Here is a 13054-nt window from a genome sequence, read left to right as displayed (position 1 = left end):
CGGAACGGCCTTGAATTATTTGCTTTTTGCGTGCTTGCTTCTGAATGGAGGAGGTGGCTGGCGCGGCAAATTTAAAGGCGGAGATATGCGCTTTCCAACACGGGCAAAATGGCCGCGCTCGGTTCCGCCGTTGCGGAGAAATCGTGACATGAAAAACGCCGTCATTTTTTCGATTTCCGCGGAATTATTTTCGTCACGTTGGCTGCTACAAAAATTTTTTTAGCACTTCTACGCGGTTTTCAGCGCTCATATTTCGAGTCAGAAAAAAAAAAAGAAGAGTTGTAGAAACAGAATATGGGCTTTTAAAAAATCGATCTTTTGGTCATTTTTCGCGATACGTAAGCCGTGTCCCCCCTTATACACTTAAGCGCATATATTGCAGTGTTTGAGTTGTATCAGGTGACTTCAGAAGTCATATCTACTTGGAACGAATTCTGAGGATGGCACCAGTTTCGAGATATGCGTCCCCAATATTTGCAGTAAAATACATTGGTGTTCCAAGAATTTTTGAACTTCAGTGCATAAAAAGCAGGACTGGACATTATCAAAGATACATGTATATTAGAGGCTATCTTTAGGGGGGATGTGGGTCTTAGATCAAAAATTTTGAAATCCCTATTATTCGAGGTACAGTGCTGAAAACTTGTAGATATATGCAATGTTATGTGCTTATTTCGAGTATAAGGTCCATTTTCTTTTATCTCATTTGGTTCAAATTTTATGCTAGATTTAGGTGCACGCTAAAGAACCCTAGGTGGTTGAAATTTCTGGAGTCCTCCACTATGGCGTGTCTCATAATCAGAAAGTGGTTTTGGCACATAAAACTCCATAATTTAATTTTAAATTAAATTTGATGCAATATTCCCTTAATAATCTTCTGCAAAGATTTCCAAAATATCTTATACTTACATTTCGCTAAATAGGGTACCAATTAGTCAAGGAATGCAATAAGACAAACTTTATTGCTCTGCCTTACCTAGAACATGGGTTGTGAGGTATTGTATTTGAAACACAAAAAAGTGTTTTTCTGGTGACTAACTTTGAAGTCTCACAACTTTTTTCTATAGTTAAGACAGTGCAATAAAGTTGGTCTTATTGCATTGTTTGAACAATACAGAAGCCATTGGTACCCTGTTTAGTGAAATTTCAGGAACTGATATTTTGCAATTCCTCGCGAGAAATTACTTGAAGATAGCTTGCATAAAATTAGAATGAGAGGAGATAAACAGAAGTAGACTGCATATTCAAAATAAGCACATAACGTTACATATATTTATTTATTTATTCACAATACCTTACAGACCCATTAAAGGGCATTGTGTAAGGGGGGCAACAGTAATTACATGACAGAAAAATAACAAAGTGCAACATCGTTATACAATATTAACATGCAACGAATTCAGGTTACCATGGAATGTCTCCCAATTGGAGATGGATGCAATGTGATCCGAGGGACTGTTCCAATGTGCAGTAGCTCCAGGTAGGGGTGATGAGTTAAGTGTCTGCGTTTAACCATGAATGTGCGTGAAACTAAGTGTGTTGTGAATGCGTCGAGGTGTGCGCACAGGAGCATGAAGCGGCAAACAGTGAAAGTTCTTACAATAAATGTACCTGTGAAACAGACATAAAAGAGCAATGACACTGCGATCTTCCTCTGACTGAAATACAAGGTCTTGTTTTATTTGGGTAATGCTCGAATGATAGTCATAGTTGCCAAAGATGAATCTGGCTGCCCTATTCTGAATGACTTCCAACATACAGATTAGATAATTTTGATGTGGTGACTATGTTGATGAAGCGTATTCTAGTTGTGGGCGAACATAAATAAGATATGCTAATTTTCGTACATCAGAAGGCACATTGCGCAAGTTTCTATGCAGGTAGCCGAGAGATTGAGAAGCTTTAGGGGAGACATTTGCTACATGCATTGTCCAGGATAAGTCCGATGAAAGATAAATGCCGAGATATTTGTACAATGGGGCAGTCGAAACTATGCTATTGTTAATCGAATAGTGAAGCACTGAGTTAGTGTGCTTTCGACTAAACGAGATTAATTTGCATTTGGAGGCCTTAAGGGACATCTGCCAAGTTACGCACCATCTATAGATTATTTCAAGATCATTTTGGACAAGTTACAAATTTTCAACACCATATCAAAGAATAAAATTTTTCTTTTTTAAGACCAACCCCCCCCCCCCTTAAGATACTACTTGGGTATCTTGTATCTGCATCAAGATTCATTAGCAAAGACGTGTATCAGTATCTGTATTTTCAATACATCAGTGGAAGTATCGTGTATCTCAAGATACAAGATACACCTATTGCAGAACCCAAGACAATGCCCATATTCACTGAAGGGTAAGATACAACTGCAGACACAACATTGTTGTGTAAGCTTGTAATTTTAATAACCAAATGCTATTAGGAATATAAATGAACACACCGCCACCTAGAGATGACAACACTCTTTCTAAAACTAATGAATAGCGAACGTGAGCCTACTTCAATTTTCTTGTGAAAATAAGTGTTCTGCAGCGCTAGTACATCAGAAACCTGAAGTAGGGCTACCACAACTAAAAGCGATTGTCAGTATTCATCAAGGAAGTACATGATCAATAAGCCTAATTTCTAGAAATGTGAGACCATCATGAAGAATAAATAGCACTTTTGACTAGCTGATAGCGTTTATGGAACATGTTTTAACTGCAGAACTGAAGTCATCCAGCCTTAAAAACATACCCTTTGTGCTAGAAACCTTGTACGTGGAACTATTTCCAAGAAATACTGGCTGAAATTGTGTTGCCATTTGCATTGCTGTTCCCAGTAACAATTTTCTACACTTCATTTCTTACGCAACAGAGACGAATGGTCTGAAACAGCAACACATTTTTGTGTAGTACTTTAGGTGAACTTAGCGAGCGCAAGTGCAACCACTGCTGGTTACCCGCACAGACGCTCTGTAAGATTCGAAGGCACAAAAGCAGTTGCTAAACACGAGAACTATGTTTTATTGTACTTAGTTCGCTCACCACGTTTACCCCGTCGCCACTGTCGCACATCCCCCTGCATGTTTCCATTTTGTTTGAAGTCGCGTGAACTTAATAGACACTTGTTGCCCAATTATCCCACGATAGCTGCATGGAATTAGGTCAGAAATTGGCCTCTTGGTATAATCTGGATACCCCGAGTAAGAACAATGTGACTGCCATCACCAGTAGCCAGCAGCATGCAAGGGTGACAAGTATAAGTGCACTCTAGTGACAAGCGAACGGGGAGCCTGCTCTCACTTTAGGATCTGTGTTCTTGCTATATGAGTCAAGCTGTTGGTCTTGCTTTTCTTTGCCAGAAGGTTCATTCATTTTTTCTCTACTATCTTCAGGAACGAAGTTTTTGGACATTGCAATTGTGGACTCATATGCATCTGAATAGATGCATTGATATGCTAACCATAGTTTCCGCATGCTTGAGTTATAACAGTACATTTTTCCATAGTTATTACTGTTATTATGTATTGTGTGTTCACTAATAAGCATTTTCAAATAGTAACTTTGTTATTTTTATTTTTTTATGCTATAAGTGCCCAAATCACAACATAATAAAATAAATTATTCACACAAGAAAGTCACATAAGAAAACCTGTCATTACTTTGATGGAACTGCCACTGAAGAGTTCTCTTTGTTAAAAGTTTATTTGCACCTGCATACTCTAAAACAAAACTTGAATATGAAAAAAAAAATGTTTACTTATGTTCTGACTTATGTTCTTATATTCATACTTATGAATATATAAGAACATACTTATGTTCTTATACTCTGAGCACATCCTAAAGAGAGAACTTTATTTCCTATTGACTGTTAGTGTGAAGCATTACTGTCCAAGTCCAGCTGGGTTCGCAGCTTTCGTGCTAAGTTAACTTGTTTGCACTTATTGACATTGTTTATGGGGGCCACCACCAGTGGCCGTAGCCTGGGGGGGTTATTCTGTAAGAGTCCACCTAGTGGACTGTCCATTTCGGTCACTGCTGATTGGCTAGGGCCGCTCATCTCCTCCTCGTTCGTACAGCTGCATCCATTCAGCAGCAGCCGAAATGGACAGTCTACTAGGTGGACTCTTGGTTGCGCCAAAGGTGTAGGGTGAAGCCCGCGTGCAGGTTTTTCACATTGTCTATTATTACTCATTACCCACTTAGACTGTTCCAGAATGGCCTTATGGTAGGTATTTTGTTAGAACGTAGAAAAATTACTTTGCGTTTTTCTCTGTATACACTGCAATAAAAGTAATTCTGTTGGCAAGATTTAGGAAATTTGCATGCCCACTATTGTATGGTTGTAAACTTGCAGTAGCCCTACAGTGGAGCTATTGTGAGAAGCTAACTAATGTACCAAAGTATCTTAAGATTTAAATAGCAAGTATCGGATTAGATGCAATTGGTCCCCTAGTACCTTTGTATCTGTAACATGATACCCTTTCAATGTATCTTTGCCCAGCCTTGATAAAAAGGCATTTTGTAAAAAAAGTAAGTGGAAGAACAGTGCATTTTTACTACAAGTTTGACCGCACCTATCTCGAAATGAGTGATAGTTTCGAAATTCATTTCAAGTGGATTTACCTTGTGAAATCATTTGCTTCAATTTGTGTATTGCAATAGGTGTGCTAAAATAATTAGTTAAATAGTCAATTAGTGAAATCTGGTAATTAAACAAATAAAGAGCTTAATTGCCACTGCAATTAATGTCAGCCTTTTTGAGTAATTCAGTTCAGTAAGTCATCCTCATCATCATCAGCCTGGTTACGCCCACTGCAGGGCAAAGGCCTCTCCCATACTTCTCCAACAACCCCGGTCATGTACTAATTGTGGCCATGCCGTCCCTGCAAACTTCTTAATCTCATCTGCCCACCCAACTTTCTGCCGCCCCCTGCTACGCTTCCCTTCCCTTGGGATCCAGTCCGTAACCCTTAATGACCATTGGTTATCCTCCCTCCTCATTACATTCAGTAAGTACATTTGTGCTATATGTCACGAGCAATTTATCAAAGTTATGTCAAGGTTAAAAACACCCAGTATATGGCATTGCATTCAGCAGCTTGTCTGTTAAGGTACTCTTGTAAGCAGTAATAAACTAGTAACATATAGGACAGATAACTGATGAAGTATTAGAGTTACAAAACGGGTGCCAAGAGAAGGGAAGTGTAGCTGAGGACCGCAGAGAACTAGAAAATATGATGGGGTCATCTGGCACAAGACAGGGTCAATTAGAGATCATTGGGAGAGGCCTTTGTCCTTTAGTGGACCTAGTAAGCTGCTGCTGATGATGATGAGGAGACTAGTCACGAGTCTGTACTGTGCATTGTGTGCCCCATGTTCATCTCTGTTTTCGTGCGCTGCTGCTGCAAGAGTGTGAAGCACACACTGACGCTTCCATCTTGGTTCGTTTTATCTGTGCAGGCCACACACTTATGATCTGTTTCGTCACAACTGCAACAACTTTACACAAGAGGTGGCCGTGTTCCTCACAGGGAAGTCCATCCCCCAAGAAATTCTGGACCTCCCTGATGAGTTTCTGAGCACGTGAGTTGTGTGCAAACAATGCACCTTTTCTTTCTTTCGTAAATTGCTCAACCAATTTCTGTTTATGTTGCTGGCATAAAGTGCCAGCAGGGAAGCATTCATGGCAACGTCTGCATTCGTTCGCCGTCTGCTGAACAACGTACCGCAGATGATCAGAAGGGAAAGAACGACAAAAGCTTTCGAATCAGTGCAGAAACAAAATGGGTAATGCAAGCTTTCTTTTTGGTTTTGAGTTGAAGTGTACAAGACAACCTGTGATTCTTGCTTGTACAATGAAATTCCTAAATTCAAAATCTCCTAATTCAAATTGAGGAATAATTCTAACTGCTAACTGCTCTGTTGATTTCGGCAAAGGCCTATGTACATAAATAGAGAAAAACGCCTGTGAATTCGACCTCCAAAATCCACACAACGATTATTTAGAACGAAATTTTCTTTCTCATGGTCCACTGTACGCACAAACCCTAGCCAAAGGCAAAGGTTCGATGTGTTGCTAGCTACCGTAATGTCGTTTGTGGTAAAAATAATGTGGAAAGACGTGCGGCAAGTCGAGACCAAACTAAAGCGAGCAGAGCCTCACACACTCTCCTTTCTCATCCAGCTTACAGGAGCAGAAAGGAGCCCCCAGTGAGCACTTCATCACGTTGCTGCACGTTCACCTACGCCTCATGAGTTTATTAGCTTTTTAGACCATGATTTGTCATTGCAAAATGGAACAAAGTGCTGCTGTTTTGCAAGCACACTCACCGCTCCTCCTAAACACTACAGGGGCCTTATAACGTAAAACTATTGCAATCTGTTTTTATTTCCAACTCGGCCATTGGCCCTCCCTGATAGGTCAGAATGGTTCGAGTCCAGCCCATATGGGTGGGTGCCACACCCGTATGGGCAGAGCCCAAGCCATTTTGACCTATCAGGGAGGGCTAATGGCTGATTTGGAATAAAAACAGATTGGAATACAGTCTATGCTCGTTACAATGGACCCACATATAACAGACTTTCGGATATAACGAACCGTATTTCAGCCTTAGTTTGTTTTACCTATTTTATAAATGCAACGAAGTTTGCTTTTAATGGCCATGCTTCAACGGACTATCAGCTACAGCGGACTATCGGCTACAGCGGACAAAATTAGCGGCAATTTTTCTCAAAATGGGACGTTTAAAACAAACTTTTGCTGTGTCGACACGGGCTGCCAACTGACTTGCAAGGATCAGCCGACGATCACGGCTCAATATCTTGCACGCGAGGGAGGGAGGAAAGCAGGACGGAATGTGCTGTCTTACGCGCATGAGGCATGGGGGGGGCGGGCAAGGAAAAGAGCGGGGGGTCTTTTTGCAAAAGCATCTAACAATTACCAGAAATTTTTCATTTCAAGTTCTATTTTTGTGGTGTTAATGCGGTTGTTCTCAATTGTCATTGTTACCTAGGTCTGCAAACATGTAATTGAGCGTGATTGAAGATCTGAAAATTTTGCTTAAGATTGTTATACATATTTTCCAATGAAGCTACTGTGGATGTGTACATTTTCAGTAAGTTTTCAGTTGTGCCTCAAAAGATGATGAGTCCTTGAATATCTGTAGATGGCTTTTTTTTTAACAATGAAACTGCCACTTAGGGAAAGGGCTCACTAAAATTGCCTTTGCGTGAGAAGGTTATTCTGCTAAAACTCAGAGGGGGACCGACAAAGACGGGGTAGGAAGATGAAAATGATATGAATGAGGTGATGATGAGAGCTGCTGCACAGTGTGTTGTTTCTGTGCAACATGCACATGCACACTGCATGGCATGTTCACCTTGAGGGGGAGGTGGGGGGGTTGAGTGTAGCCAGGCGACCATCTATGGTGTGCATGATTTCCACAGTCGTTCTCGCCACAGGTATGTTTTAACGAGGCAGCAGCTGCCTCAGAGCGTTAATTATTTGCCGTAGCATCGCTGTTATGACCAAGCATTATGGGGTTGTCTCGAAGCGCTCTTGTAGTTCTTGGTGATATTCAGGAGCCTGTGGTGGTAAGTGCGACCATGCATTTGTGTCCAGGCTTGCACTGTTGACATTACATATTTCCTCTGGAGGTTCACTCGAAGCCTTTTTAGACAACTCTTGCTGGTTGGCCGTGACTGGAGCCAGGGGACTGTGGCTCTGTTCTTGAATTCGCTGACAACGCTATGGCTTCCTCCACTGGAGAATTGATGCTGCCGAGCCTCCTTGTGCGACAAACTGTTCTTGTTTATGTGTTGCAATGTTGTGATTCCGTATTTTTTCTCCGGACAGTCTTTACAGTTTGCCTCATGGGTGCCATCACGATTCGAGCATTTTATTGCCTCGACTGTACATAGAGATTAGTCATGGTAGCCTGCGCAGCGGAGACATGTTTTCTGGCCGGCGCTGACAACGTTAACATGGCACAACATTAAGCATTTGCAGCACTGCAGTGGTCGTGCACACAACAGCACACCAGATGTCTCACATAGCCCACCTTGGCGTGAGCAGGTACGGTGTCTCCCTCGAAAAGCAGCTTAATGCTTGCCGAGTGGCCGAACTGATAGAGATCAATGACCTTGGGTGTTAAAGAAATCTCTTGCAACTCTTTGTCGCTGATGTCGCTGATGACTTCGGAGACGACTCCTGCCTAGTCCGATCGCCATGCACAATCAACGAGCGGACTTCCACATAGCCAAGTATGCGTGGATTCTAAGTTTTTTAGGGCAGCTTGCGTCGCTGTATCAATTGTGACCGTGTTCTTTCTGGCATCGAACCAGACTTCTTTTATCCCTTGAGGGACCGCTTTTTCAAGGTAAGTATCAACAATTTGCCTGTGTATAGAATTCAAATTCTTTGAGGTGTCGAGATACATGTAGGCAATCATGTTAGTTGGACAAAGCGATCTGGTGGGCATTTGCTCACTCACGTCTTTAGTTGTCCTGTGGTGTTTTCTCTTCAATCCTCTGCCTTTCACAACGGGGAAGTCGCTGTTGGAGTCCACCTGCTTGCTGTTCAATAAGCAGGAGGTTTGAGACATGTCCAAGATGTGCCATTCCTGACATTACCGTATATAGAGCCAAAGTGCGAAGAGCGCTCAATGCCAAAGGGGCCGTGCCCACTGACAGCTTCTGCCGAAAAGTGTAATTAGGCCACCACTACGACGAAGACTATCAGAGCAAGGCCAGAAGCAATGCTTGCTTGCTTTGCTGGCATACAAACAGATGTACAGATCCTCCCAAGTGACACTTCCAGGGCTCCATTGACATCTGTTACAACAGTGCTGAGCTGCAGACATGTGACAGCGAGCAGCAGTTGAAGTAGAAATCCCACAAATAGAAATCGCAGAAGTGGAACTGGCGTGAGCAATGAATTGGGGAACAGCAACAAACATTATGGGTTGGCACTATTTAGCAAAAGGGGTGGTATAAGATTTGTTGCACAATCCCACCGCTGTTACCAGTTGTAGGAGTTGTCGGACGATCTCGCCGCTGCCACCATATGTAAGATTTGGGGTTGGGCTTGTAGGACGATCGGAGGAACTTGGGGCGACAGAACTAGGCGAACAGGGTTTATTTACAGTAATTACATTTTAAATACGGGATACATTTACACAGTCTAGCGTGACTCCCAAATGGAGCCCGCAAGACGAAGCATACAGCAAACGAGCACACAGCTCACGAGTACATTGACGAGCACAGAGCACGACGACGAGCATACTCTAGCAGCTGACAACTGCTGCTTATAAGCACTCCGTTCGACGTCATTGTTAGACGTCATTGTTAGACGTCATCGTTCGACATCATCGTATCATCGTATCGGCAAATTTCATCAATGCAAGATTGTAGTACAGTGGTATTTCGTTGTCGTGAGAATTTAGTTGCTGCAGGGTTTCGTTATCACTGGTTTCGACTGTAATGAAAAAGGTAAAATCGTTAACTTGCTTTATGACGAATTATCATTATTTGTCAATTCTATCTTTTATGCAAATAAGTACTGTAGCCGATGGATTTTTCTTATACGGAAGGAGCCCCCAATTTTTCGAATTATCAGGCAATAGGAAAGAAGAAATGACAGCCATGCACAGCGATGGCCGTGCTAGAAAAGGAGAGCTGTGCCAACCTTTCTTCCTTCCCTTGCGCGTGCTTGATTACATTACCATGAGCTCGCTTTCCTCCTCCTCTTCAGCACGAGCGAGGGAAAGGGAGGGGTGAGAGTGAGTCACCATCCTTCTCGGCTCACCCTCATTGGCTTTCATTCACAGCCAAAGAATGCAGGGCACTGGGTGTGACAGGATCTTATCGTACTTGGACTTTAGACACAACATGATGTGACTCTGCTTTGGCAGTTGCTCTTAGTTGCACGATTTGAGGGGTGCGTTTTCAAGCAGTTCCTTGTAATTCAACCATTTAACCATCTTTGACCGTGGAAGTTTTGATTTACTGTCTTAGTATACCTTGGCAGCGCCAGTAAAATTTCTTTACATTGAAATCATGTATAAATGCGCTTGGTTATATATTTAGGTTCGAAATACATATTGTTTTATGGATACGAAGTTATAAAAAGTGTAATATTTCATTATATTGAGAATTTCATGATATTGAAGCTCGTTATATCGTGGTTTAACTGTACCAGATGAGGTTGGCCGTGTGGTCGGCTACTTGCTGTATCCCCTAAATGTGTCCTAATAAGCTTTCTCCATACCAAGGCTGACATGCTTCACAGTTGTATTTGAAACATGATCTAGTCAAGCACAGCACAATGCAATTAGCATTTTAGCCTCTGGGCACGTCTCAACAGAGTAGCATTGCTGAAGAAAGGTACCTGCATCCTGGCAGCCTACAGACATGGTGAGGCTGACAGCTAACTGAAACATGAATTTGCAGTTAGTTATTCACTCAAAGTCCCAATTTCACCCTGCAATGCTGCATTTAAAGTGGAGCTTTCTTTGCCTTTTCCCCTCACTTTGCATTTGCTGACTTGTTGTCTTGCCAAATAGACATTGGGCACATGCCCAAATAGACCACTTGGGTCACTGGGCATGTACAACTGGGTATGTACAACTGGGTATGTGTCCATTTTCAGCCAATTCCCCAGAATGGGTGTTTTGATCGTAAATGGCTTTGCATCTGCAGAGCCTCCAAGGGGCGTGCCGTTGGCTCACCTATATTAAGTGGCTTGGGGCGTGGCAGATGATATGGTAGATCATCTGATGATATGGCAGACCATAGCCCCTGGTAGCTCTGTAGATGTAGCACCATCTATGATCACAACAATGGGTCTGTGCCACTTTTACACAGCGTGCATAGAAGCCTTAAATGTATTCAGATATGAGCAGTACTCCCCTATGTGTTTATTATCAACACTCTTCCTTCAACAGGCAGCATACATCATTTTTGTCTTTATGATACAGAAAGCTAACAGCTACAGGCAGTAAGGCTGCTGCTACCTAGCTGACTTGGACAGGCTTAGCATCACTTAGATTCTAACATTGCATTTTATCTGCATGCTTTCTTTTTATTGCAATGTTTTTGGGACCAGGTCTTGATTAGATTTTTATTGAATTTAGTTTTTGTGTGTACCTTCTCGGCTACTCAACCCGGCAGCTTGTACTGAGCCACCATGCAAAGGCATTAGGCCAGCAGACCAAAATTATGGTTTAAACCATAAAAGCACCCTTGTAATTGCTTTGGACCTAAAGCTCCGCTGATGATTGAACACATTAATTTGACAAAAAGTGCAGAAGTTGCCACTGCTCCACAGCAGCACGCAGTTTCACGTCTGCACTGTGAAATGGCCCATAATGTTTCTGTACCACTGGACCATAATTCTCAGCTAAAACATGCCTCCAATAACAATCATGTTAAAGAACAACCATGCAGGAATGTGCTCTGTTGTTTGCTTTGGGTTCAGTCTGAATTTGATTATTTTTTGAAGGATCAAAGCATTGATGTGGTGGAGAGGTCTTTCTCTTCTCAGTGCTGCGTCTCTGACAAAAATGCGGATCCATGTGCTAATTTGTAATAGTTTTGCTCGCACCTTATTGTCACTTTCAGCTTACTTTGACAAATTGTGGCAGTAGAATCATTCTGTGCTGCAATTGGCTAGCTGTTGAGGCAAGCGCATCCTTTAATTACACGTGCCATCAAAACGCCTGTGCTGCACCAACATATGAGCAAAGTTCCAACAGATATGGCTTCTGAAGTGCTCTTGGTAATGGAAGGAAATGAAAACACCACAGTGCAAACACAGAAAGGGCATTTATTGATCTTTTATGCAGCAATTGCTGCTATCCTAAATACATATGAGGAATACTTCCTTGATTTGCAACTGTGGCCAAGTGGCCACTGCCTTCCCCTCCTCATTTGCTCTCCAGTCTGCAAGCCGTTTGGATGCCAGTCACTCCTCTCACTCGCCTTCATGTCAACTCCTCACCTCCTCGCTGCCACTTTCGACGTCGCTGTTCCTCCAAAGCTGCCCTCTTCCGGCCTGCCCCCCCCAAGCACAATCTTCCACCAACTGGTGCCCTTTCACGGTTCCTGCTTCTTTGGTCTCCACAATCCGATCGTCTTTCTTCCACTACACGTGAAGCTGATGCCAAGCCTGTCATAGCAACCATCGCCATCACCAGCGTGCACTGACGAGGAAAGCCTGATGCCCTGACGACATTTTGAAGCTTCTGCCTTCTGCGTCGCCCGCCGCATTCAGTCACTTTGGTGCTGACAACGCATGCATTTGGATCCATGCTGCAGGCTATGTGATTTTGTGTTATTCGGAGTGCTTTGTTAGGCATTCCTTGCGTGTGCTTTTGTGTGGCGAAAGTTTGGAGCGCAAAGTTCTGCTGATAAAAGAAGTGGGAGAGAGCAGCCGGCAGAAAACTAACATCGCGAATAAAATCGGCATACAGCCGTCTACTTTATCAACTGTATTGAAAAACAAGGAAGCTGAGCTGGATGGCTTTGAAAGAGTTTCTCGGCAAAGAGAAAGAGAAATTGCGATTCAAAATGCCCCTAAGTGGAAGGTACACTTCTACAGTGGCTGAAGAATGCCAGGAGGGCAAATCTTTCCATACATGGACCTGCACTCATTGCAAAAGCCAAAGCTCTCGCCCTCCAAATGGGCCATAAAGATTTTAAGTGCAGCAATGGCTGGCCTGAGCGGTTCAAGAAACGACACATCGTGACCTCGAAGTCGGTCATTGGCGAAAGCGCAGCCATGAACCGTGACACTGTAGACGTATGGCACCAATATTGGCTCCAAGCTCTACTTGAAAAGTATGAAGGCAAAGACATCTACAACCTAGATGAGGCTGCATTTTTCTACAAGATGCTACCAAATTGCACGTTCACTACTGCTGGCGAATCCTTATCCAGAGCAAAACGGAGCAAGGCGTGTGTCAAAGTGCTGTTTGGTACCAATGCAGTAGGCGAGGACAAGCTTCCCTTGTTGATACTGAAGACAGTGGAGAAGCTGCGATGCTTCTGAAATGCAACTATTCACAAGG

At 42.8% G+C, this 13054-nt stretch overlaps 1 protein-coding gene across 1 annotated transcript in view; it reads left to right on the top strand.

Moving 5' to 3' along the window:
- LOC135921848 (uncharacterized) overlaps positions 1-13054 on the top strand; it is a 47588-nt gene that overhangs the window by 11541 nt on the left and 22993 nt on the right. Inside the window, exon 4 of the mRNA XM_065456229.1 lies at positions 5448-5570. Within this exon, the coding sequence (XP_065312301.1) occupies positions 5448-5570 (123 nt within the window). The remainder of the gene's footprint in view (positions 1-5447; positions 5571-13054) is intronic.

This window comes from Dermacentor albipictus, chromosome 8 (genome assembly GCF_038994185.2).
Source record: "Dermacentor albipictus isolate Rhodes 1998 colony chromosome 8, USDA_Dalb.pri_finalv2, whole genome shotgun sequence".
Classification (NCBI taxonomy): domain Eukaryota; kingdom Metazoa; phylum Arthropoda; class Arachnida; order Ixodida; family Ixodidae; genus Dermacentor; species Dermacentor albipictus.
This window is presented reverse-complemented; position numbering and strand designations above follow the sequence as displayed.